We start from the raw sequence: 27331 nt of genomic DNA on the forward strand, positions 1-27331 counted from the left end.
GCATGGCCTAGGCTGCAGGTCCCTAGGGATAAATCATGAGTGAGGCAGTAGGCCTCTGTCTTGGCTGCATTATCTAACATAGTTTCCCAAACGCTCTGCATTTTTAGGGCCACAGGCTTCTTGCATGATGGCTGATAAAGCAGATCCTTTGGTTACTACTTGATAATACCCTGGAAAGGAGGAAAGGTGAGTCTGACTCTCGTCCCAACTTGATTTACCTGAGAAAGAAAACAGGCGGCTATCCACAGTCCTGGCGATGGACTGGAGCTTCACCACATCCATTGACTGCCCAATGTGCACGGTGCTGGGCATGCTCCCCAGAGTCCCTCTTACAAACTCTGCCACCTCCTGCACAGTGAACATTTGCAGCAGCTCATCAAAGATGGTTGGGAAGGAATTAAGGAGTGCAGCCTGTAGAAGCAAGTGAGGCTGTGGTTAGCGCACAGTTAGGTGTCTAGCTCACGTGGTCAGATGATCATACGAGGAGGCGAGAGGCTGAAAAGTCACTGCAGCACCCCTGGCTCATGGGGGCTCCTCCCAGGCCTTTGACTCCGCACATCCCTGCAGCATTCTTGGGGCATGGAACAGAAGAGCAAAAAGGAAACTAAAACAAGAAAACTTGCTGGGGCTCAGGCCACTTGAAGCTTTCATAACTTGCCAGTACATTTGCTGGCAAGAGAAGGGAACATAAAAAGAAATCAGCTCAATATGGCTTAATAGCCATAGTTGTTTTGCTCACAAAATGGATTTAAATTTTTTGTCTGTCTGTATGATCAAACTCTCGACTTTCTAATTTTGGTCTCAAATTCAAGCCAGGAACTGCTCAAAGAAAATATAGTGGAGAGAGCTGAGCACCAGCAAGCAGCATGAGCTGAACTCCACTCACAGCCCTGTAGCCAGCAATCCAGCTCTGAGAACTGGACCATTTTCCCAGGATAGAGACATTTATTTGAAACCATGAAATCTGAAGGCTTTGTAAATCGTGTCCTTCATCTGTGATGCTTGGCAGTGTCAACTGTAAATCCACTTGGGGATGGAAGATGTGCGGATTTAGTCAGCTAGGAACTCTTGAGGACTGGTGATTATGTTGGCATAGAGTTCAGCAAACTAGATGGCCAGTGCATGGGTGGGAGTGTGTGTGTTTGGAGACTTCTCCTCATGGATCTTGGCTCTGGTAGACCTATGAAGTGGCCTCTTCAAGACAATCTGGTAATAGTTCCAGAGTCTTTCAGAGGCAGAGGAGTATAGGAGAAAGAGAATTTTGGCATTAGACAGACATGAGTTCAAATCTCCGCTTTACTACTTATCTATCATATAGCCTTCCGTGAGTTACTGCCTAATCCTCCGTTTTCTCATCTATAAAATGAGGATGATGTTATCTCTTGTCTCTTGGTATTGGCATGAAAAAAATTAGGTGTATGAGGTTAGTTTCCAGCAGAGTGGCTGGCACATCATTGGCCTTTGAGAAATACTGGTCCTCCTTCTCTCTTGTCTACATGGTAGCAGACTTTCCCACTTCTCAGTCCTCTTACACGATTAATCCAGAATTCACACAAGGGAATGGAGTGTCACTGTGAGACAAGAAGGTGAGAGTGCACGGGGGCGGGGGGCTGTTTTCCTTGAATGCTTCATCAGGCAGTAGACACTGGCCTACAGTGGGTGAAAATTTATGCCATGGGGAAACAAGTCCGTCTGTGAAATATACGGCAGTCTGTGTTCAGGCCAGGCCCAAGGACAGAACTTAGATGAATTCTATCCAAAGATTTATAACTCCTTGGGATATCAAAGGGATTTTTTTTTTTTGCAGAAATTAGAACAAGCACAAAAGCATAGTATCATAATAAGTTAGATATAAAAGACAAAGGGGGAAAAGCAGGCCTTTCATAATCCACAACAAATAGTAAATATTCTCTTAAATGGTGAGATTTCCTGTACTTTGCACCAGGACAGAAGGACACTTGCACCCGAACATCTCCTAGTGGTCAGAAGCAAAGACATAAAATCTATCGGAACCGTAGACTTGCTGAGAGTTCTGAAACTCATGAAACATGAGCCTGGCACCAAAGAAGCAGGTCTGCCCCTGACTCGGGTCTAAGCTGAGACTAGATCTGAACTCTCCTGATGCGATAGGAACATGCCACAGAGTACAAGGCATTGCTAAGTTCTCAGTATGTATCTCTGCCTTGCTCTGCTAGCTACCTCTGAGCACCCCATATCTATGTGTGCTGAGGGGAAGAGTAGGTGTCCTGGGCCCTTGTTGGCAGGAGGAGAGATGGGAGGAAGAAGATGAGTTGTGTGGGGTACTTTGGAAGGGAGACCATGGAATGACCCTTTCTTACAGAGACACCTGGAAACCTTGAGGAATTTCCACTCTTTTATAGAGTCTAACTCACAGTTGTTCACTTGTTCTCTGGTCCAAGGGGCTTAAAGGCAATTGGCATCAGGGGCAGCGGAAAGTCACGTGGAAAACAAAAGAGCAGACTCTTAAAGGAAATATTTATTTATTTATTTATTTATTTATTTATTATTATTTTTTTTTAATAATGATTTTTTATTATATTATGTTAGTCACCATACGGTACATCCCCGGTTTCCGATGTAAGGCTCGTTGATTCATTAGTTGTGTATAACACCCAGTGCACCATGCAATATATGCCCTCCTTACTACCCATCACCGGCCTATCCCATTCCCCCACCCCCCTCCCCTCTGTGGCCCTCAGTTTGTTTCTCATAGTCCATAGTCTCTCATGTTTCATTCCCCCTTCTGATTACCCCCCCTTTCTTTATCCTTAAAGGAAATATTTAAACATATATTGGCACTCATGACAGTCTTGGCAGCAACTGAATGAATGGACGAGAGTGATCTTTGCTGTTAGGTTTTGAATAATAATTGGCCTCAGAGGGGAGGGGGGTGGGGGAATGGGATAGACTGGTGATGGGTAGTAAGGAGGGCACGTATTGCATGGTGCACTGGGTGTTATACGCAACTAATGAAGCATCGAACTTTACATCAAAAACCAGGGATGTACTGTATAGTGACTAACATAATATAATAAAAAATATTATTATAAATAAATAAATAAATAAAATTAAATTTAAAAATCTTAAAAAATACATTAAAGAAAATAAAGCAAAATAAAATAAAGTCTGTGTGGAACCTCAAAAAAAATAATTGGCTTAAAAAAATCAAAGAAATGCTTCTATTAGATAAAATTCTGACATTTATATATAAGAGAAAATATCCTCCTTGTGACTGTGATAATAAACAATATCCTTGATCCTTTCTAGGATGAGGTTCCCTGGGAAAGGTAACAGATTAGCTGACTGGACATTTTTATTTTTATTTATTTTTTAAAATAATTTTTATTTTGTTATATTAGTATAAGGAAACAAATTTTCTTCCCACACTGATAATTCCAGTAGAATCTAATCTTAATTCTTAAACAAAGTTTTCTAGTTATTTCTGCCTATTTCACTCTTAACTTCTGGAATGGATAAGTACTAATATAAAGTTTATATTTTTTAATTTTTAAAAAATGAACACAGTGACTAGGAAACAAAATTCTCTATACATTCTGAGTATCCCCTTTAAATAAGATGTTCAAAAATGACAAATAGTATGGTAACTAAATAGCTTTGGCCTAAAGAGGGCTTCTGAGAGTAACGTTGTGCTTTTTCTACACCATAAAGCCACTGGTTTATATTTTCTACACTATAAAGCCACTGGTTTATATTTGGCAGCTAGGGCAGAGACGCCTTTGAAGTAAAAGCAGCATGTTGTGCTATTAGGTATTTCCTTGCAAATCACCCCTCACCCAACACACAGGAGTCTGGCAGGGCTTCTTCAACTCTAGAAGCCACAGGACAAATAAGCCACGTGCTAAGGCAGGTGAGAATCCAGCAGCAAAACTTCCCTGCAGCTCACACACCTGAGTGAAAAGGAGTGTTTCTGAGTTTCTGCTGTCCAGACTGAGCACAAACCGGATGGACTGGAAAAGTTCTTGGATGCTGGACCGGAACTGTTCCTCCTCCATCCCACAGGTGGCTCGGGAATACAGGATCCTCGACTGCACAATAAACTTGAAAAGGTACTCCAAGGCCTGGAGGTGTGGGAGCAAAAGGGGTAGGTGTTAAAGATGGCCAACAACCAATAAAGCAGGGAATAAAGGGCAAAGTAACTGTAAATTCTACACTGAAATCAGGTGATGGCCAATTTCAACTGTGGAGACAAGCGCTTTTTCTCAAAAGTCCAAAGGGTCACTGAGCAGCAGCTGCCTTCTTCCTGAGAGAATTACCGAATTATTTCACAATTGTTTTTGTGGTTCTAGAAAGGAGGAACCACAGGCTGTTATGGGAGCTGTTGAATTCAAGAACATACAGGATCAAAAGAAAATTAAGTTTCTTCGCATTTTTTTTTTCAGGTCTGGAAATAAGGGCTTCAAAAGCAATGAAGTAACTTCTCTTGAATTTGTTCCATGAAGAAAAAGTCCTTAAGGAATCTTCTGCACCTCTGAGATACAGCTGGGGCCTGACACGGTGCCAGCCTTCTCACTGGGGATCAAGTCTGGAGAAAACCTGACCCAGGTTGCACAGCCCCGGGTGGACCTGACACATTCACTCTCCACGCTCTTCCAAACTAGGGCACCTTCATACATAATTTTTGACCAATGCAGAAGATGAAACTCCTGTAACATGTTTTAGGAGTAGAATCTAATTCGGGGGAGTCCCTGCAGCTTGGCTCATGCTTATGAGCAGAGTAATTATCTTTTAAAAGAACAGACTGAAAATCCAAGACTATGCTTTCCAATCAAAGAAATGCCACAGATTTCCCAGACACTGGAAAGGCAGAGACACTGGGGACAAACTTATCCAAGGATGAAACAAATGGAGTTCAGCTACTTGAAATATATAATAGGAAATAATTCTCAAGCTACCTTTCATGACCTATGCATGTATCAGAAGGTTTGGCAAAACAAAAACAAAGTTTTGTGGCCCAGATTGAATTCAGCTGGCATGGTAGAATGGCTAGGTCAGAAAAATGCATCTTTCGAGGCTTGCACTAGTAGAAAAAATTACAGTGTGTGGCCTCATCAGCATGAATGCTACAGCCTCCGTTCCAGTAGCCTTTTAATGCCTGGTCTGAAAAGAACCAGGAAAACCTATGCTACATACTCAGTTTTGAAAAGGAAAATGTTTTCCTCATGACCAGTTTTTTTTTTTTTCTTTTTCAGTTTGAGACAGTTAATACAAGAGATATATCGAATGGCTTGAAACATCTACTAGCTCCATAGTGAAAGGCAGAACGAGACAGCAAAATTGCTTGTACTTCCTGGTCATGAGTGGTGAAGCCCATGAAATTTATTCAAAATTCAAGGGTACTCCCAACCCTGTGTGGAGACAATGGAACACATAACTGTGGGTGAAGCATCTGCTCTGTCTAGTTCTACTTAAGTTAATAAACCTGAAAGGAAAAGAGACTCTAAAAGTTATTACAACCTTTCTATCACTAAGAAGATCCATTGTGCCTACTCTTTCCTCTTCATGGTTCCCTGGGGGACCTGATGTAGTGAAAAGTGTCCTATCTTTTTAGAACACCTTGCCAAATACCATCCTCAAACTCACCAAAGATACCTCCTACAGGTCATTCATAAGGGAACAAACAAAGTAATCAAGTAAGAAAACAAAGCACTCTTTATTTTCATCTTCCTTGGTGGTCAAACTTTCTTATTAGAAAGGCCATGGCTTTGAAAGAGAAAGGAAGAGATGGATATGGGTGGCAAGATATACTGAATCAAGAGTAATAAAGAAGAAGAGGTTTCCTGATCCGCACCTTATCACACCAGAAAGACAGTTGCCCGGCCAGGACCATGTGTATCCCGTGAAGGATGAAAAGAGGGTTGGATAGAGACTTACTGGTTTAGTCAAGAGGACTTATTAACTAAAATTTGATGAAGAAGGGGAAATGACCTGATAAAACCTTAGTACTGGATGCATTAGTGTGAGATGCCATTCAAACAAGCTTGAAATGATGAGAATATGTATGAAAGTACCTCAGAAAAGTGCTCCCCCAAAGAGAACTCTTGCTTCTTTCCACCCAAACCTGATCTTCTCCCAAAGTACATTTCCCAAAGCAACCCTGACATCAACCCAGCTGATCTAGCCAGACTCCTTGGAACCAGCCTCAGTTCTTCCTTTTTGTCACCTCCCATCCAATTTAACATTTGAAATCCCCAGCTTTGGTCACATCAGTCACTTTTTGGTTGCTTGAAACAACCCTGAGATCATGACCTGAGCCAAAATCAAGAGTCAGAAGGTTAACTGAAGCCTCAGCGAGGCTTTTAAACATGCTGTTTCCTCTGTCTGGAATGCTCATCCCCCAGGTCTGGACACTGATTTCAGCCCAGAGGTCACTTCCTCAGAGAGGCTTTCCCTAAAATCTTGATGTGAAGTAAACCTTCCTTTCCAGCCAGTCTATCCTATGATCCTGTTTATTCCCTTCATAGTATTCATCAAGTTGTTGTTTTTTTTCACTGACTTTGTGTATTTATCTGTGTTACATGTTTGGCTGTCTTTCCTCCACTTGGATGGAAGCGCTATGAAGGCCTAGCTTTTTCTGCTTGGGCCCCTGCTGAATCCCCAGTGGCTACTACAGTGTTTGACACATGGAAGGTATCAAGAAACATCGAGCGACTGAATGACTGAATGAATGATTCCAGGCAGGAAGCATGTCCAGGAGCTACAGGCACATCATCCGATCTTTCTGCCTTAAGATAACATTATTAGGAATAAAGATCTTCTGGGGCAAAAATCAAGGGGGGGAAGGGAGAATTATGTAGTCCAAGGTGTTCCTGAAAGCAGGCCAGGGTACTAGGATGTCTACACTTGTCCTACATGCGATAAACCATTGATATTACTGACAAACAACTGCAGGGTGGGCCCTTTACGTACAGTGAGCTCAGTACATTACCCGCATGGCTTCCTGAATGTGGTCCTGTCGAATTAGTTCTGCTGAGCAGTCCATGTACCACTTCAAACAGCGGATGAGCTCCCTGGGAAAGAGAACAGTTCCAGAAATCCCACTTTAATTCAAAAGCAATGCAGCTTGAAATTTTTGCAGCCCAGAATTAGCCACACAGGAATAACATCCTGCTGGTGAGCCAGAATGAAGTGATGGAACTGTTACAGCTACAGACTCTCCAGATCATCTGAGACCAGACAACATACTTCATCCACGGAGTTGCTACATTTTAATTAGCAGTTATAATCATTCTTTCTCACTCTCCCTGACACACATTTCTTCTTTGATTATAAGAAAGTTGTCCCCAAAGTCCTGGACTTTGCATGTATTTTTGTTTTGTCTAAACTTGCTGTGTCTCCAGAACATACAATGACTAGTAAATAGTAGACACGGATAAAGGAATACAGTCCCTTGTGCCCCTTCTTGCTCCTCCTTTATCTCATATATTTTATTTTCTTAGGACCAAGTAACCTGCGTGAAGGAAGATGACAGGATCAGAAGGCCTGTGCCTCACATGGCAACAAGGCACAGAAGTCAAGTACATGTCAAACAGAACAGAAAACAGGGTCTTGAAGAGATATTTGTATACTCATGTTCATAGCAGCATTATTCACAGTAACTAAAAGGTGAGAGCACCCCAAGTATTCAACGGGTAAGTGGATAAACAAAATGTGGTATGTATGTACAATGGGACATTATTCTGCCTTTAAAAGGAAGGAAATTCTGACACATGCTACAACATGGATGAACCTTGAAGACGTTATAAGTGAAATAAGCCAGACACAAATAGACAAGTATTGTTTGATTCAATTGACATGAGGTACCTAGAACAGGCACATTCAGAAATAGAAAGTATAATGGTGGTTGCCCAGGGGCAGCGGGAGGGGGAGGGGTGATGGGGAGTTAATATTTAATGGGTACAGAATTGCAGTTTTGCAAGATGAAAAAAGTTCTGGAGATGGATGGTGGTGATGGTTGTACAACAGTTTGAACACACTCAATGCCACTGAGCTATATACACTTAAAAACAGATATTTTATATTCGATGTATTTTACCACAATTAGAAAAAAATTAAGTAGAAAGAAAAAGGTCAGCTGAATGAATGGTGGTTGTCACTGAACTTTTTTAAAGCCTGTCTTTCTATTCAGATACAAGTCCTAATAATGACGCCAAATGGAACTTACTTGTATGCCAGGGCCCCAGCAAAGTGTTTCTGGATGTATGTGTCCATTACAGGTCGGAAGTGGAAATACTTGATGTCTCTGAGCAGGTTGATGATGAAGACCTAGAGGAGATGGAGCGTACCAGGGTTCACTGGAGGCCTCGGGCCTATCTCCAGCAGAGAACAGAACTCTTGCTTCTTTAAGGAATGACAAACTCTCAGTGTTTTCTCTAGTGTCCCCCATGGGCAGAGAATGTAAGATTTCTATTCTGTGTCTGTATCTCTGTCTTGCCTGTTCTATTCCTACAGCCCCTGGCCTCTGAATTTGGACTTGGGGCTCATATGTCTGTGCCAGTGTCACTCTGAGTCTCTCTCTTCACAATAATGCTGGGTGGTGTGATACAGATTAGAAAAAAGCAAACAATACCTGTGTATGGTGGCATAAATATGAAGGTGTCTCAGAAAACTTGGAAAAGAGAGGAAAAAAGATTATCCTCTAAGCCAGCTCAGACTATGAAAGGCTGTCCTTCAGAAATGGGGCTGGCTGGCCAGGAGAGCAAGGAAGAAGAAAAGCCAAAGGGGCAAACTATGCAAGTGTCATTTTAACACTCTCCTCTGCTCCTCATCTATCAGGTAGACTTACAGTAGGTGGTCCCCCTTGAACGTAGAGCACTCCTATGGGACTAGATCTATTAAGCTAAATGCAATGAACATTCAAATCACTGTCCGTTCTCATTAGGCAACATTTGGAGACTCCGGTACTCAAACAACTGCACACAGGGAGACAGTGTGAGGCTCAGACCAGCACGGGTGAGTCTCTGCTCTTCCTGGTGGTTATATCCTACTCTGCAGGTGAAAAAACAGGCCGTCTGGTTTCCTGTATTTGTCTCTGAGCATTTTGTTGGTGTAGGTCTCTATTTCAGGGGCTAGGTAACTCTGCCACAGTGATGAGACTGAGTATCAGAAGTACAAAGTTGAAGCCAGACCTGACCAGGCTGAATTCCTCAAATTTCAGGTTGTAGGGATCTGCCTGGTAAGTTGGTTCGTTGGTCTTCCTTGGGTGACACTCCTTAGCCCCTTTTCTATTGGGAACATCTGTACCTTGCATTGACTCATTCTAATAAATTGCTTCCCTTGGATTTTTAAAAATGTGACAGAAGTGAAGGATGGGTGAGACTTACCAAAGACTGAAACACCAACAGGCCATATTTCTCTGTATTATCATCCAAAATCACAAAGAGTGTATCTAAAATGTCTTGCAGAAACTGTAACATAAAAAGCAGAGGGCTCAAGTTTAGGACCTTGTACACATGGTCAAACTTCCATATACCAATGAATTTATCTCTCAATAAACAAACTCAAAAATCTCCTAAGATCTCAAACCACCACTTAGAAATAATCGAGTATCCCACCTCCACCTAGCTAAGCGATAACCAGGTGGACTCGAGGTGTTTGTGTACTGCCCAAAGGGCCCTGAGAGAGAGTTGGAGAGGCTCTTTCTCTTGGGTAAGCGCTTAACTTCTAAGAGCAGTTACCTAAAAAACACAGGCCACCCATGTAGAATTGTGCCTTTGGAATAAAGACAATCTAAGTGATTCTGATGCCAAATTCATTTTGAGAAAAAGAGCTCACTGTCCCAGGCCCCCAAAGAGTGCAGTAGTCCCTTACACTCTATTGTGGCCTAACTCTACAGAGGACACTTGAGTAAGGGTGTGGCAGGCTAGGCCTTAGCTACAGATACCATGTTTTGGTCTAGAAATCAGTATTCTGGGAGAAGGGAGAAAGGTGTTGCTGAGGGCTATCAATGAGGGTAAAAGATCTGGAAGCACCATTTTTTGTTTGTTTTTGTTTTTTTGTTTCTAAGATGCAAAATCCAAGGGAGAGGATGATAAATACTCATGGACACTGGCAGTCTTTACAAATCAAATCTAACATTCTGTTGGCCAAAAGGCAACTGAATGATACAATGTTTACCATTTATGTCCTAGTGATGTCTAAGCGGGCAGGCAAGGATGCGGGGTGTTGATGGGCAGGACTGGCCACAGGCTGATGAATGTTGGTGCTAGGTGCTAGGTAGTTGTAGGGTTCTTTATACTATTTTACTTTCGTGTGTGTTTGAAATATTCTAATAAAAAGAAAAAAATATTTTAAAATTCTAGCAGATTCTGTTCACTCTCTCTTCTGGGGACTTAAGATCAATTATTGATGCTAAAACCAGATATGCTGATATGATATTCTCTTACCAGGAAGACAACACCTCAGACTTAAAAAGATTACAGATTTGTTAATACCTTTCTGTTTACTAATATTTTTAATATGTTGAGAAGAAAAAAAAATGCCCTGAGAATAAACTGATTTTCAGTTTCAAAAACTAGTATTAGCAGGGGCACCTGGGTGGCTCAGTCAGTTAAGCACCCAACTCTTGATTTCTGCTCAGGTCATGATCTCAGGGGTGTGAGACTGAGCCCATGTCAGGCTCTGCATTGGGCATGGAGCCTGCCTAAGATTCTCTCTCCTCCCCCGCCCAAAACAAAACAAAACAAGTATTAGCTTGTTAAAGGTTCTTTTTAAAAATTGATGATACTCTGATTAATTGTGAAAAACAAGATTCAGACAAGACTTCATAAAAATACATAGAAATGTACAGACTTTAAAACTGTTTCTTATTTGGAGACACCACGTACATTACTGAGTCAATGGTGCTGTGAAATGAAGTATTGACAGGGCATCTGTGCTCACTGATTTGGTAACTACAGTGACAGATTTAAGAAAGCTCACTGACGGACAAGCTGCCTTCTTGAAATTTAGTCTCTATCCTGTATTCCACTGCCCCTGCTGATCACCAAAAGCACCTCCATTTTCCTCAGCAGAGTACAGTCCACCGTGTAGAATCCACCGGCGGGGGGCTTACATCATCAGGAGGTACCTGGGGGTTTTCTTGAGCTAAAACCAGGTGGGCAAACACTCCGCACAATGCAGAGAAGCCCTACGGAAGACAACTGGGAACTGGTAGTGATGTCAGCCTGCTCAGGCCTTTAGGTGGGAAATGTCACAGACGTACCTAGAGAAAGCAGTTGAGACAGGGAGTGGGGAAGGGTCGCTAGCACGGACTCTAAGTGAGAGACTGGGCAAAATCAGCAGCTGTAAGTTAATGGAGAGTAGAGTTCTTCCAGATAATCAAGCCAGTAGAGCCAGAAAGGCTTCAGGCTAGGGTTGTGGTAAAAGGGTTACAAATAAGGAAAATGATAAAGAGATATAAGGAAGGGAGAGGAGGCCGCGCAAAGCACTGGGAGTGTTTCTGAGAGGATGCTTTGACCACTACCCTCTAATTATTGTTTTGCTTTCTAGGAAGAAAAACAAGTCAGAAAAAAGGGTTTATAACTTAAATATAGCTTCTAAAAGGTAATAAACCCAATGTGATACCTCCTTCAGAAAGAGAAGCCGACAAAAAAAAAAAAAGAAAGAAAAAAGAAAGAAAAAGAAAAACAACTTTATTTCTATTCATCTAATTATATTTTGAGAAATGGTTTTAGAGGGGAACCAGTAGAAATCAAGGAGAAGTAAGGCCTTCTGCCCAGATTCTTGCTCAAGCAGCATGTATGAATTTCAGTAAGCCATACCTTAACAATTTCTTCCCCACTGACATGCCGCAGCCGCCCTAGGATGTCCATGATCCGGTCTGGAAAAGCCTTCCATTTCAGCAGAGCAAGGAGGTCCACTAAAAAAGCAAGTGCAAAAGATGGTGAACACTGGCTATGTCAGGGACAAGCAAAGCCCAGACCCTCCCTGTCAGGTGGAGCCTAGAGGAAGAGAAATAGCCACAAGCACTACAATGGCCGCTTTAGTGCTGATGTCAAGGCCAAAGACACATCTGTGAAACCTGGAGGTGCACTCCAGAGCTGCTAAAACCACAGGAAACCTTACAGGCTGCTATTGCCAAGTGGTTCCTCCAGCTTCAGGCGAAAAGAATGCCTCATTCTGGCATGAAAAAGCAACTAATTTCAGTCTCCCTTAGCACGCATCAGCAACAGGAAACCAGCCACTGAGGACAGAGAGGGCAGCCCCCTGCAGATCCCATCACCTACCATTCTGAGTGAGCTTGGTGGAGGAGAGCTGTGTGGAGATGAAGAAAGACTCTTTGGTGCTGCGCTGGAAGATGAGGCTGGAGGGGATGTTGGGGCAGCCATTGTAGTCCTCTTTGCAGCAGGGCAAGCCCAGGTACAGAGCATGGTTGTTAAACGTGCTGTTCTCATCGCACTGTAGGCAAAGGTAAGAGAACACAGAATGTTTTCTGAACCATGCCATGTGTAGAAAGCAGGTAGCAGGAGATTTTTTGATGTTGATATTTGCTCTCATCTTCCTGAGATCTTGGGCCTCAGGTCCTCTTAGAGGAGTCCTTTCTGTTTGGAAACGCCCCAGAATGGCTCATGTGCCTTTTAAAGAGAACATGATGGGGCAGGTGGCCTCCACCTGGTGTGCACGCAACTTTGGTGGCAGCTGCGCTGTGACGGCTGGCAGAACCATGATCTCAAATGGCAGGTCTCTGAATGTACTAGCCAAGGCCACAACAGCACAGAGGAGTTGGCAACAGACTTCCATTACTTGTGAAGTGGGAGGTGGGAAACAAAGGGCCTGCTGGCATTACTTGTGGGAGGAAGGCCACTGTAGTTAGAAGACAAAAGCCTGCCCACAGCTGTCCTGCTGTCATCCACCAGCGCACTACCCTGGATCCTTTGGCCTGCCCACTGAAAACCACCTAACTGAGAACCATGTGTGAGAGTGGTCTCAGGAGTGTGAGGGTTGAGGTGAGAGACAGCCAGGCTCCATACCTTGTACACATAGAGCTCATGGATGTCATCTGAGAGAGTGGTGCCATCATCCCGCATCAGGGGTGAGAATGCAAAGCCAAAGAGTTTCTTTTCCCCTTTGTCCTTTGCTGCAACCAGAGCTAAGTGTTAGTTGTTTTTGCGCCTCACTTTGCTTTTTAACAGAAATTCCCCTTGTGCTTATCACCTACATTCTTTACTTCTTTGTCCCTTGTTTTCATTAATTAGGTAGCTACCTGACTAAAGGAATGATAAGAAACGTACTGGACTGAGTTTCCATTTATATCCCAAGGTACACAGGCTACCTAGACTCAAATAGTAACTAGATTGCTGGTCTTGCTAAACCAGAGGCTCTTTAAGAAGCAGTTTGATATGTAGAAAGGAAACACCCAAAGGAGAATGACACTGGTAATTATCCAGTGTCTGGGTCAGACACCAGGAAGGGCCAGTACCAGACTCCATGGTTTGAGTCTCTGTCTAAAGAGCAGCCTCTGATGACATCCCATCCCTGAGTACCCATTTATTCAGAAGTCCTCATTTTCTTGCCCCAGTAATAAGAACCCTCTGAATTCTCTTTCTGAGGAAAGAGTTCTGAGACAATAGAACATTCATATCCTCCAAGGAATGTGGAGAGAAGTCTCACTCACTGGAACAATGTCTGAACTCGAAGCGCAGATGGGAGCCCCGGAACCGGTCGATGGGGATGGGCAATTTGATAATCTCTCCCCAGCGAGGACTATTACTGTGGTAGAGGACAAAGGAGTGGTAGGAGCTCCTATTTGGCTCTCCTGAACCCAAGCTTATGCAATCCTGGAAAAGAGAAGCAAATAAAGTGTTATCTTCCTGGAGGAATCCTCTGGATTTCTCTGTGGCACTAGGACATTTTCTCCTTTGTGCAGGTCCCATTTTCCTACCAGGCCAAATCTACAAGATGAGAAAATTCATTTGACTTAAATTCAGTACTTTTGGAGACAACTGTATAGATGGTATAAAGAATCCACAGTCAACAATGCTCCTTCTTTTCCTTGGGACGGAAGTAACACACACACTGCTCAATCAACTGGAGGGAAGCTCAACAGTGTATCTGAAGCGCTCAGATGAACTCTTCATTCTCAGTCAGAAATGAAACTGTGAACTCCACGGGAGAAGTCAACTGTACATGACAATTTATCTGATCAGAGAATTAACTAACTTATAAAGTGGAAAGAGTTTGTTTTCTAATCTTCCTTACCCCAGTGTTGCACTGGCATTTTAGTTTGCCCTTGGCTGACCATCCTTGGATATAGATAAGGCAGAACCACCAGATTGAACTTGACCCCTTTTCCAAATACTGCCATGAAGATGTAGTCCCATCTTCTTGGAAGACAGGAAGCCTCTGGTAATGCAATCAGGAGCAGCTCCTTATCTGCACAAGGGTGGTGTGAGCAGCTGACAGCTCTGCTGATCTTGGCATTATCCATGCAAACAGTGGACATGCCTTAGTCTTTGAGGTAGGTTTTTAAAATTATGATTTTTTTTAGTGAAATCTCTACACCCAATATGGGACTCACGACCCCAAGATCAAGAGTCACATGCTCTTCCAGCTGAGCCAGCCAGGCTCAGCTCTTCTTTTTTGAAATTAATTTATTTTCTTGAAGTGGGTTTTTAAAATGAAATACAAATCATTGTTTCTACCACCAATTAAACATTTTCCTCTATTTCTTTCTAGCTTTGGGAAATGATTTTGACTAATTTTACCTTTTTCCTTCCCTAAAATGTGGATGATCATTCTTGCTCTGCCTACCTCACAAGGCTATTGTCAACATATAGGGGCGAGGTCTGTGAAAGAGTGATTCGTCTTCTATCAAGTGCTATGCAAATGATGCCTTGTTATTTGCCATTTAGCATGACATGACTGAGGGAAAAACTGACATACTGATAGTGGAAAAACAGCACTCTGGGTCTTCACTTTGAATGAAGAGTGACAGAATATATATTTGCATCTTTATACTGGCATTGGCTGGAAATAATCATTTAGAGCCTGACTCTGCTGTTCCTTGTCCCACACATAACTTGGTACCAGCAAGTGAGTGCTAAGTCCCACCCTTGACCAAAGAGCAAATGTAGCTTTATTAGCTTAAGGAACAAAAAGAGTGGGACCTAATAACAGTTACCAAAAGTAGGCAGCTGGATGCTAGACAGAATGGCAGAAAAAGTAACATGTAGGACAGAACTAGAGGGAATAGGTTTAAACTGGAGCAGGAAAAATTGAGGTCAGACACTAGGAAGAATTTCTAAACAGGCTGTACGACACTGGAAGTCATCATCAAAACATACTGCAGGGTTACCCTGAAGAAAAGAAAAGGCAGAGAAGAATGTATATGTGGTGAGTTGAGTGAGTCTGCATGAGGAGAATGGATCTCTGGATAAAGTCCCCAGAATCACTGTAATTATTACAGGGTTAGCTTCCATTCCAAACTGACCGGCAAACCTTACCTTCAATATTTCTCCATCTGCGTAAAGCACATACATGGTCACTTCAATGTTCTTTTGTACACTCTTTCCCCCTCTTTCGAAATCCCCCTTCTCCAAGGTTAGGTATAGGTCATTGCGGATATCGCCTATGGGAAAAGAAATGCCATGTTTTTATGACCACAGAAGCCACACTGACCCCATTTGTATGGGGACCCAATTTGGGTCCTCCAGGGTTCAGGTGGGTGCTCAGGGCATTGCAAGCTTGGTTAATAATGGTGGATATCTACCGATATCAGTGCAGCGGTACTCAGGTTGGTTAGTCATGTGCTAAGTCTGAATTCTAAAGGTGTTCACCATACCCTGTCCAGGGTGGGAAAAGGTGGGGCAGAAAATCTTCTCTCATATTATAGGTGACTAGTCAGTCTCTCTACCCTCCAGGAGAATAGCCAAAATCTGAGCCTTCCAAAGGGGAGAGATTTTAGGATCAACCGGAATAACACTTATTTTATCATGTCTATGTCTTAACTACTAATCCCTCCTCTTTTCCCTCCCCAAAAAATAAAAAGGTAGTTTCCCTTTTCTTCTATAGTTTTTCTTTTTTTCAACTCTTAACCCTTCTGTGTCTTTCTAGAGGATACGCTACTTTTTCCTTCTGGAAGCTTAGCTCCAAATCCCATCCCTTCCTGGAGTGCCAGATGGAGGTCACTGGACTGTCGTTTTTTCTTCTTTGTGTGGCAAGTGCTCTGGGAGCAGATTACTCTTCAGAATCACAAGTGCTAAAGCACTGGGATGACAATCTGTTGTGCTCTTGTTGCTTCCCTGTGCTCTGATTCCTGCCTACTTTGCCAATATCTGTTGCTCGGGACTGGGCAGGAGCAGCTCAAACTGCAAGCTGAAATGACCTAAGAAATGACCACATCTGCCTTTTTTAGGGGAATGGGATTGTCAGTTCATGTATAAGGAGAGCTCATTTGGGCTGCTCTAAGCTTCTAAATTTGTAACATGACCAGTTTTATTCATACATTTTAAAGAAGGGCTTTTGACTTTCTAAAAAAACCCAAAAACCAAAACCAAAACAAACCAACACAGTAAAGTCTGGGAAAAAATCTTCGAAGGAAAAAATGACAAAGGAAAACACACAAGGCCAAAGTGAAGATGTGTTAGCAGCCTGAAGAATTCAATTGAGAGGTGATGGAATGATTAACTTGCAAAACAAGCAAATTCAGAATACTCTTTCTACCTCAGTTCTCAGCAAAAGTGGCACATCTAAAAATGTTCATTACTGGGAATCACAATGACATGAACAAGTATTGTTTTCTGGTTAGCAAGTGAGCTCTCTGGTTTGGAAGAATGAAGGGGGCGGGTAAACAGAAGGGGGAATGAACCACAAGAGACTATGGACTCTGGGAAACAATCTGGTTTGGTCAGATACATGATGATGGCTCCTTTTCTGCACAGACCACCTCTCTAATTAGAATCTCTTATGCATGAAATATGATAGACCAGGACTGGCACATACCGGGGTTTTGAGGTCTTCATGATCAGACCTTCTATTCTTCAGGTCGTCTTACTATACCAGGAATGCAGCCATGGCTATTTGGTTGCATAATGAAGCTCTTAAAATACTTCCACTCAGGTGGGGAAGAGCAGCCCATAAGAAGCAATTAATTATTCTCTGACAGCCCAGAGAACTTTCTCTAATGTGTGAAAAACATCCTGTTCCCCAAATAGCCCTGAGGCTACCATGAAGAAAAAGGAAAATACGTTCTGAAAATCACATACGAATGCAACTAACTGCTGGATAGGCAGGACAGCTTAGAGGGTGTCTATCCCTGCAGTTCACACAGACTTGCTCTTGGGTGAGGAGAGCCTCTACTTCAAATTTTCATGAGTCTGGCTTTAATCTGCCTCCTTTGGACATCTCTGCTTGGGCCTTCCTAGCATATCATGAAAATAGCACTCAGGTGTGCAGGTAGGGTAGGAAAGGAAAGCAGAAGGGAAACTCAAATCCATCAATTTTCTACTATGGGCAGGAGCTGAATAAAATCAGTCCTGAAAGTAAAATTCAAAATTAAATGGGAACTTTACTATAGGTAATTGCTATTATAATGGGATAAATGAGAGTTGGTTACACCTTGAATTTTTAACAATTGAAGCAGACATCTTAGAGCCTTCTTTTGATAAAAGTCTCTTAGTCACACATTAGCTTTTCTATGGAATTTAATTATTAAATTTCTAGGCTGATTTGGCATAAAGTGAATAGAGATTTTTAATGTCTAATCTAAAGAACAGGTACACTGCATAACTATTACTCTGGTTTAAACCAGCACTCTCTAGAAATTATTTAAGATAATCCACATGACTTGTAAAAGCAGATACTGGCCACCAGCAATAGTATTCTAGCTTGTATAAACATTTTAAATTTCTGTGACTCTATACAGAAGTTAGCCATAAATAAACGTGTCCTTCAAATGAAACATTTAAACTTTTCCTAGCAATATACGATATAGAATACTCATACAAAAGTGGGCATTATCTTGGAGATTGATAATGACAGAATTGATCTGTGTTGATTTTATAGAGTGAGCCCATCGTTTCTGGGCAGCAACTCCACGGCATTGTAAATCAAAATGCCAAATCCAAATGTAAAGACTGAGCTGGATATTCCTACAGTTTTCATTCTCTTTGAATTTCCTATTTAAACAGAATGCCCTTAGTGATATCTTGCTGAGAAAATTTGTCAATACAAGTAAACATACCCTCTGAGTTACAGACTGAAGCAGCTTGATTTCATCAGATCTTTCACTGCTCTTTATGTGGAGAACAGACTTGCCTAAGACCGGGGCTATTCTCAGCAGAATGGATATTAGGCTGCTTTATGGGTTGCAATTTTGCAAATGATGGCCTCGATTTCGAGAACTGTGATAGTTAACGTTGCTGGGGACTTCTTGTCAAAAGCTCTCTGGGGGATCATTTAAATAGAGCTCTCTACTAATTCTCCTGGAACTAGGAGAAAACCTAAGAAGCAGCCAATGTGAAAGGCCCCTAGGATCTAATGACCCAGGCCTGCCTTACGGATAGCCTCCCAGTTTCCCTGCTCTTCAGCTGTCCCTGTTACATGTTATATGTTCACAAAGCCCACCAGTGGAATCATGCGTTTGGGTTAAGGCACTGTCTCCAGGAGGCTCCTGTACGCTTTAGCACCAATTGCAAGGAAATATTACCAGCAGAGTTTTGAGGATAGGCACACTACAATGAGGATGGGAACGAGAAGGCCTGAGCAATGGTTTGTGAGGTTAGACTGCAGACCACTCTTTGGCTGGCTATCTGCTAATCACCTAGGGAGCTTATTAAAACTAGATTTCTAGCATCTACTCCGTGAGATTCCAGTTCATCTTGGGCGGGGTTTGTGTACATACATTAAACAAACAAACAAAATCACCAGGTGATTCTGATGCTCTCTGGGGTTTAATGCCAGGGGACCAGACCATGGGGTTTGCTGGGAAGACGCTGATGAAATCTGGCTGGGTGTGGGGGGCTAGGCAGCTCTTAGGAGCACAGAGGAATGCCGAGAGGGTTCTGGGAAGGGGAGGTTTCTCTGTGGGGTGTGGGAGTAGGTATGATTGAGGGTGGCCCTGCCTCCCTTTGTTACATGTCCTCTGCTTCCTGAGGTTAGCAGAGCATCTAACAGCATCAGCAATGCCTTATATCTCTGAGTGCTTAGCTCAGTTGACATGCAACAGAGTTTCTGGATTGGAAAGATGAATGAATGAGGCTATTCTTGTAGGAGGGCCTCTGAATATATTGTCTTTGTCCTTTTCAGAGTCCGCCAGAGTAGTCAATGCCAGCTGTTGGTAGAGCTGCATGCCAGGAGACTAGGGACTTACGAGGAAGCAGAGGTGGGCAAACTTTCTGTAAGAAGCCAGATAGTACATATTTTCGGCTCTGTGGGTCACACAGGTTTCTGTTACACGTTCTTTATTTTCACAACCCTTTTAAAATGTGAAAAAACATTCTTGGCTGGAAGGTGGTACAAAAATAGGCTCCTGGCTGGATTTGGCCCAGGGACTACAGTTTCCTGATACCTGGCTTGGAGTGTTTATGTGTCAAGAACAGCTTCACTACACCACCACGACACATCAAAAATCTAGATTCTTATAAGTCCCCATAGGCAGCTGCTGGGAAGGAGCAAGGTAATGAACCTGAGGCCACCTTATCACGTCAGGGATTGGCCTGGAACATTCTGGGGTCTTAGAAGGAAACTGTTTTTCAGCTACCAGAAATCTTCGGGGGCTGAGCACTGTGACAGAGCTGCAGCCAACAGTGACAAAGAACTGTACGCCTCATGGCCAGGTGTGACCCTCTGAAGACCTGCATCCTAGTATGCCACTGGAGAAACAGAACTCACAATGTGTTTGCACCTCTCTTCTAAGACTCTAGCGGTTTCAGAACTGCTGAGGTCTGGCTCAGGCACCAGAGCATCTGTTAGCAGGAGAATCTCCTGCCAGACACTCCAGCCTTACTAGGAATTTTGGGGCCACATGGTTCCAGCCTATGTGGAATTCTATCCCAGGAGAAATGATCCAGGACAGCCCATACAGGTTTGGGTGCTCAGACTCGTTTGGATTCTTTATTATATTCATGTTCCTTCTGTATGAATTAGTCACACCACATATTAAGAGGCTTTGGGTTTAAGGATACTAGTATTTAATACTAGTTATTTATACCTGGTCTACTTCTAGATAGGATTAGGAAGGATAGTGCTGTCTTTCCCTGAAGACCATGTGAAGCTAGAGCTAACCTTCTCTCGGCAGACACAGCAGGCTGCTCAGGATGCACCAGTTTTATCTCTTGGCAGAACAGGAGTGAAGTCTCCTGACAGCACCATGGAGACATGGAGACATTAACCACCATACAAGTCAGACAGATTCACGCATATGACCAATGTTTTATTTTGTTGTAGTTCTTATTTTAAGAGACCTTATCCCCCAAAAAAGACTCTTGGGAGGACTTCTTTAGAACCCAGGAGAGATGGGTTCTTTACTTTTAAATCGTGTCTTCAGTGTCACACTTCTACTGGTTTCTACTGTTACAAGGCCAGTGATGTTCTCTGCTCTACCAGGAAGATAGGAATGGGCATAGTATGACATCATTATATATGGCTATTCCTTTCTTGGGTCAAGGATGTGATGATCTCCCAACCTGTTGTGGGACCAGATGTGATCATTCCCAAACCATCCCTGAGATATTGTGAAAGCCTCATTTGACACTCAGACTGACCACAGTCCTATAAATCTACTTGTGGTAAATACTTTCATCACTCCCTTTGAGGAGACCTTTTTTTTAAAAGTCATGTCTCTGTGGGTTTGCCTTTTGTGTGAGATGTGTCCAACAGAGTTGGAAAGACAAACTTTCTACCTTTCTAATTCTGTGTAGCCTGGGATAAGCACCTCTCATTTTCTTTTCAGTGGAAGTAGCTGATGTGTCTTCTAAAACTCTTTCCCTGTAGCTATACACCTAGTTCTTGTGTTCTTAGTTTCCTCCGATCTTAATAAATACCTAAAATAATACACAGTATTCTAGGCTAGGCTGGTAGCTTCTTCTTTTTTTTTTTTTTAATGTCTTGTCAGTTACCCCAAAAGGCGAGGCTGATGAAGGATTAATAATGTACATGATACCCCACCCCAGTATTGCAACGTTCCATGAAACAAATGAAGATGGAAACAAAGCAGGCAAGAAGCAGACAGGGCACACACAAAAGCAGGAACTTACACCCAACTATCTTCATCTCTGCACCAGAAAGAAAGGGGCGAGAATGCGGGGACAGCACAGAGAGAGACAAAGAACAATTAAGACAAACAGGAAAAGAGAAACAAACAAACAAACAAACATCACTTGCAGGTCGGTGATGAAGCATGCACTTTTTATCAAGGGTCAAAGCAGAGGACAGAGTGTATTTCTGAGCACAAGGGCAAGAGTCAGAGGGTCCCCTAGAGGGATGCCATGCCTGCAGAGCTGCCTTCTAAGGGCAATTTCGGAGCAACCCGGGGAGGAGCACTCCTTGTGCCAGGGCTGACTCAGGGAGGGACAAAACAAAGATATTTCCTAAGGCAGAGTCCCTCCTAGGACATGGTTCTTGAAAGGGGTCCCAAACTAGCGGCATTACCATCACCTCAGAGCTTACAAGGAATGCAAATTATTGGGTCCCACTCCATTCCTACTGTATCAGAAACTCCTGGGGGTGGGCCCAGCAGTCTGTTTCTCCAAGCCCTGCAGGTAACTCAAGTCAGAGAACTACTGCTTTGGGAAAAACCTAGTCCTCAGCCAGAGCACATTAAATCAAAGGGTGGGTTTCTTCTGACAAGATGGAAGACCATGTCACTCATACGAAATTTGACCCATATTGCCCACAGGAAATGAAAACCCTTAAAAATTCAAGACTTAGACAATAAAATGTAACTCCCATAGACCCATGACAGAACTCTGTATTCCTACTGACTCCAGGGAACAGGCTTTATAGGAAAGCTACGAACGACAGAGTGACGCAGAAGGTGGTGGCACGGGTCTGCTGGCTCGGGCCTGGTCTGCAGGAGGGCACAGCCTCTTCTTTAGCAAACGGTTTTAAATCATTCCTTTCAGTTGACAGTCTTTTGGCCAGAAGTTTTCTTTTGGCTACTTCGTTGGGAACAATGTTAACTCCAACTTGTTCATCTGGAACACTTGTCCTGCTCTAGTCTTTCCTGCCCTTTTTCTTAAAAAGAAAAATCTAGGAAAGGAGTTATTAGCTTTTGAACTGAACTAAAATGAGTTTGGAGAGAAGGAGGAAGTACCCACAGGAATATGGTGACCAACCAATAAAAGGCTGTGAGTGCTCAGTTTCAAAATCAGGCTCAAAATCCCATGTCTATTTGTTTCTCTATAATCAAGAATGTCATCTCCTGGTTGGTGTGCCTTCTTTGGGACCTCCCAGGGCACCAGTAATAGCACTCCTGCCTCTTGCTCACTACCACGGGTCATGAGCAGAGCTGGATGGCTGTATAGTCAGGACCTCAGCTGCGGCACAGAGTAGCACATCTCTGGTTCACAGCAGCCACGTGGTGTGTTACACACCCATGGAAAACAATGGGAGACCATCAAAGAGACCTTTTTCAAAATGGTATGTTGGATACTGGTGTGGCTAGACTGGTTGAACTCTGTAACCTAAGTGTTGAAATGCTCACAGTTACTGACATAATTCATTGCTTTGTTCATTTCTCATATGTATGTCCATGTATCAAGAAGCTGCAGCTTCTTGTAACTTGGTCATACCAGCACTATATGGGCTGAGGGAGTGCTGCGGCCCAGGAACAGCATTCCCACAGGTGAAGCGTGGATCAGCTGTAGGAAGTCTCACCAAGGGACTTCGGAGCATATGGTTTCCCAAGATAGGTTGACTGCATTGTAAAGCGTTCATGTACACTTTTCCTGTTGCTCCAGAATCTGCAGACCAGCCCTATCACCATGCCTGAGAATGGCAAACTCACTCCGATGATATCTTGGAGTGCATTAAGAGGTCTGTCAGTCAGTTGTTAGTTCACAACCCTGGAAGTGGCCATCTGCAAAAAAACTCTTTCCTCAGGGGGAAGAAGGATAGAGGAGGACACAGATTATGCACAAAGGACTGCATCCTGCCTGTGAACCAATCCTTACTTTCCCCTCTAGCACTTAGTACTCAAAGGCAGACAACGCAGGGAGCAGCATACTCACAGGCCTGGCCTGGACCTTTCAGGATTGCAAATCATATGATGGTCCCCTCGCTGCCCAGTGCAGGAAAAGCCCCCTCAACCTTAGCTTGTGTCGCCAGTACTTGACACAGCTGACTTACCCCGACATGACTAGCGTACTTGGAAGTCCTTTCTAAACCTGTGTGTCAATGATGCAAAGACATGTGGGATGCTCCCCAAAGATAGTTCTTTCTTAGGTGAGGCTTAGACAACGTAACTCCTGAAATCAAACCTTGCTTAAGAATTGTTTTGACTGAAGTTTGTTCCTTTTTAGTCTCTGTTCACTTGGTTTTAATCTTTGACTGTGAAGGCTAAGAGGAAAGAAATGTCTAAATCTCAGGCAAACAAGTTCTGAAAAGAAAGGAAGGACTTTAAGTGTATCTCTTAGAATATATTACTCCACCTCATGAGCCTGGATATCTAACTTAAAAAAAAATCACCAGATCAATTTTGGTAACCACCTCTTCTTTCTTTCATGACATTTTGCCAGGAAGCCAGGACTATGCCTGGGCTCTTCTTGTCCTGACAACCAGGGCTGAGGAATGGCGTCAAGACAGGATGGAAGAAATGTCCTATGAAGGACATCGCTCTACAACAGTCAGATGGGGGCCCTTCATAAGCATGAAGTCTCCCTAGCATTTAAAGAGAAACATGGACTTGATTGAGCCGCCCAGGTCTCCCCTCCAAAAGATCTTTGTGTGTGCTTGAGCAGGAGATGAGATGCAGCTTGCTCTGCATTCAGTGTCTATGGGGAGGGGATGCAGGCAAGAGAAAACAGGTCCAGGCATAGTGAGGGAAGTTGGAAGGCAGCTGGAATCCGTCACATGAGCCTTCTCTGTGCTTAGGTCATACCCTCTTTGGGTACTGCTGACAAATTATTTCCAACAAGGGGATTTACGGCACCATGAAGAACTCCAAATAGGTGATACATAGAGTGGACACAAGCAGTTCAGTCTGGCCTGCCCTGACTCTTTCAAACGGAAGCAAACAAGCTTTTACTGGACCATTAAAACTCAATGGAAAGGGTAGGTCCATTTCTCCTGTAATTTATTCAGAAAGCCCTCTATTTCCCTGTTCTGATTTCCCTTTCTTTGTTCATATCTCCTCTGCTTATCAGACCGCCTGCACTCCATCTGAGCCACACCTCTATCCTTCCCTCACTCCCTACAGTCCGCTTGGCTCTGATGGTCTATTTCAATCCACTTCTCTTTGCCTGCATCGACCTGACTAGGAAACATGAACCTGGGACTGTCCTTCTAGAACCACACTTGAGCGTCGATGCATTCCCACTTTCTGCTCTGGCTTTCCACTGGCCATTAGATGAGAACAGTGAGCCAATCCCTGAGAAACTGGCTAGGTAGCACTATTCCCAGTGTCTAACATACCGTTTGCCTGATACATTGTTTTCTGATACATTAAAATGTATCTGCTTTTCCTACATGAATTGGATTCATCAATACTACAGGCACATATTTTGGTGTATTCTTCCCCTTCCCTCTCGTGAGCCGAAGAGAGTATAAGGCATCCCCATGAAGAGTTCCATGTTGGTTCCTACCATCCAGATTCTACAGGAGACAGCAAAGCCCATCTGCTGGATTGTCATGTTGCATGGGTGAATATGATGTGGGGGCTTCTGGAAAAGAACAGATGCCAACAAAGGAGCCACTGACTACAGACTGTAGTCAGCAACCTGACTTGGATTCAGAGGCTTTTAATGGCTGCAGGGCTCCTCCCCAGCATAGTTCACCATCTGCTCATGAGAGGAGCACCAGACTCCATCCTTCTAACCCTTCTCCCAACCCAGCCCCAAGAAGGGCTGCCTACCTGGCATGATGACATCAGGAAATCCCAATTTTCTTGTAATTGCCAATCCCCTATTAAATATCATGGGGTTTTCTCTCCTAATCTGTTCCATGTCTCCGCGAAGAAGCTGCAGAGAAATGATAAGACCTGCAAAAACAAAAGCATTTTCTTACTCAGAACCACATATCCACTCTGTACTATAGTACTAGAAAAGACATAAAGAGTCATTTTTTTTTTTCTGGAGGAAAATATGCAAAGCTCAGCATATTTCTTGAGAAAAATTTTGATGCAGAAAGTATATGCTATTCTAAAGAAACATTCTAGAAAGCCAAAGGATTTTTTTCGTTGTTTCAAATTTTTATTTAAATTTTAGTTAACATATAGTGTAATATGGTTTCGGGGGTAGAATTTAGTGATTCATCACTTACATATAACACCCAGTGCTCAACAGAACAAGTACCCTCCTTAATATCCTCTCCAGCAATCCTCAGTTTGTACCCTATAGTTAAGAGTCTCTAGGGAGTGCCTGGGTGGCTTAGTTGGTTAAGCATCCAACTCTTGATCTCAGCTCAGGCCTTGATCTCTGGTTTATAAGTTCAAGCCCTGCTCTAGGCTCCATGCTGGGTGTGGAGCCTACTTAAAGAAAAAAAAAAAAGAGTCTCTTATGCTTTGCTTCCCTCTCTTTCTTTTTTCCCCTATGTTCATCTATTTTGTTTCTTAAATTCCACATGAGTGAAATCATATGGTATTTGTCTTTCTCTGACTGACTTATTTCACTTAGTGTAATACCCTCTAATTCCATCCATATCATTGCAAATGGCAAGATTTCATTCTTTTTGATGGCTGAGTAATATTCGTGTGTGTGTGTGTGTGTGTGTACAACATCTTTTTTATCCATTCATCAGTTGATGGACATTTGGGCTCTTTCCATAATTTGGCTATTGTTGATAATGCTGCTATAAACATCGGGGTGCATGTATCCCTTCAAGTCAGTATTTTTGTGTTCTGGGTAAATACCTAGTAGTGTAATTGCTGGATCGTAGGGTACTTCTATTTTTAACTTTTTGAGGGAGCTCCATACTGTTTTGCAGAGTGGCTGCACCAGGTTGCATTCCCACCAACAGTGTAAGAGGACTCCCCTTTCTCCACATCCTCGCCAACTTCTGTTGTTTCCTGTGTTGTTAATTTTAGCCATTCTGACGGTGTGAGGTGACATTTCATTGTGGTTTCAATTTTTATTTCCCTGATGATGAGTGATGTTGAATATCTTTTCATGTGTCTGTTGGCCATCCGGATGTCTTCTTTGGAAAAATGTCTATTCATGTCTTCCGCCCATTTCTTAACTGGATTATTTACTTTTTGGGTGTTGATTTTGATGAGTTCTTTATAGATTCTGGATACTAAGCCTTTGTCAGATATGTCATTTGCAAATATCTTCTCCCATTCTGTAGGTTGCCTTTTAGTTTTGTTGACTGTTTCCTTCACTGTGCAGAAGCTTTTTATCTTGAAGAAGTCCCGATAGTTCGTTTTGCTTTTGTTTCCCATGCCTCCAGAGACATGTCTAGCAAGAAGTTGCTGGGGCCAAGGTTAAAGAGGTTTCTGCCTGTGTTCTCCTCTAGGATTTTGATGGTTTCCTGTCTTACATTCAGGTCTTTCATCCATTTTGAATTTATTTTTGTGTGCCCCCCTGCACTCTGCTGGTGCTTTTTTTCCCCCAGGGCCAGTGTGGTTGAGAGTCAGAGTAGCAGCACACCTCTCCCCAGTAAGACCAGCACAAACCATCCCCACCCCTGCTCCACACACACCAGGTCTATGGATCACAGAGTGCTGCACAACTTCAGCTCTAGTGGAAATAGGACCATCTCGTCTTAGGTTAAAGACTGTCCCATAAAAAAGTAATTGCACAAACTGACATTTGTGCAGAATATTGGAGAGTCAGCAACCTGGCCCCTGTCTCTCTCCACCCCCATCCCTGTGAAAGAGCTGGATGAGGATTAATAACGTAAATTAAACTCAGCCCTAGATATGTAAATAAGGCTCATTTAAAAATACATAGAAAACTAATATGTCAACTGTTCTGCATATGAGTGAAATCATATGGTATTTGTGTTTCTCTGACTGACTTATTTCACTTAGCATAACACCCTCTGGTTCCATCCACATCCTAGCAAATGGCAAGATTTTATTCTTTTTGATTGCCAAGTAATATTCCATTGTATATATATACCACATCTTCTTCATCCATTCATCGGTTGATAGATATTGGGCTCTTTGCATAATTTGGCTATTGTTGATAATGCCGCT

The 27331-nt window shown here is 42.9% G+C and overlaps 1 protein-coding gene across 4 annotated transcripts in view; it reads right to left on the reverse strand.

The window, feature by feature from the left end:
- Positions 1–27331, reverse strand: part of DOCK3 (dedicator of cytokinesis 3) — a 568180-nt gene that overhangs the window by 73221 nt on the left and 467628 nt on the right. For all 4 annotated transcript variants that reach the window (XM_087867015.1, XM_087867014.1, XM_087867013.1 and 1 more), the window contains exons 14-24: positions 25049–25174; positions 15483–15607; positions 13655–13817; positions 13011–13117; positions 12267–12438; positions 11802–11899; positions 9363–9446; positions 8204–8304; positions 6968–7049; positions 3930–4100; positions 219–411 (exon numbers count right to left, since the gene is read on the reverse strand). In XM_087867015.1, coding sequence (XP_087723141.1) covers positions 219–411; positions 3930–4100; positions 6968–7049; positions 8204–8304; positions 9363–9446; positions 11802–11899; positions 12267–12438; positions 13011–13117; positions 13655–13817; positions 15483–15607; positions 25049–25174 — 1422 coding nt within the window. The remainder of the gene's footprint in view (positions 1–218; positions 412–3929; positions 4101–6967; positions 7050–8203; positions 8305–9362; positions 9447–11801; positions 11900–12266; positions 12439–13010; positions 13118–13654; positions 13818–15482; positions 15608–25048; positions 25175–27331) is intronic.

The sequence above is a fragment of the Ursus americanus genome, chromosome 14 (assembly GCF_024610735.1).
Source record: "Ursus americanus isolate L20-20 chromosome 14, mUrsAme1.1.p, whole genome shotgun sequence".
Taxonomy (NCBI): domain Eukaryota; kingdom Metazoa; phylum Chordata; class Mammalia; order Carnivora; family Ursidae; genus Ursus; species Ursus americanus.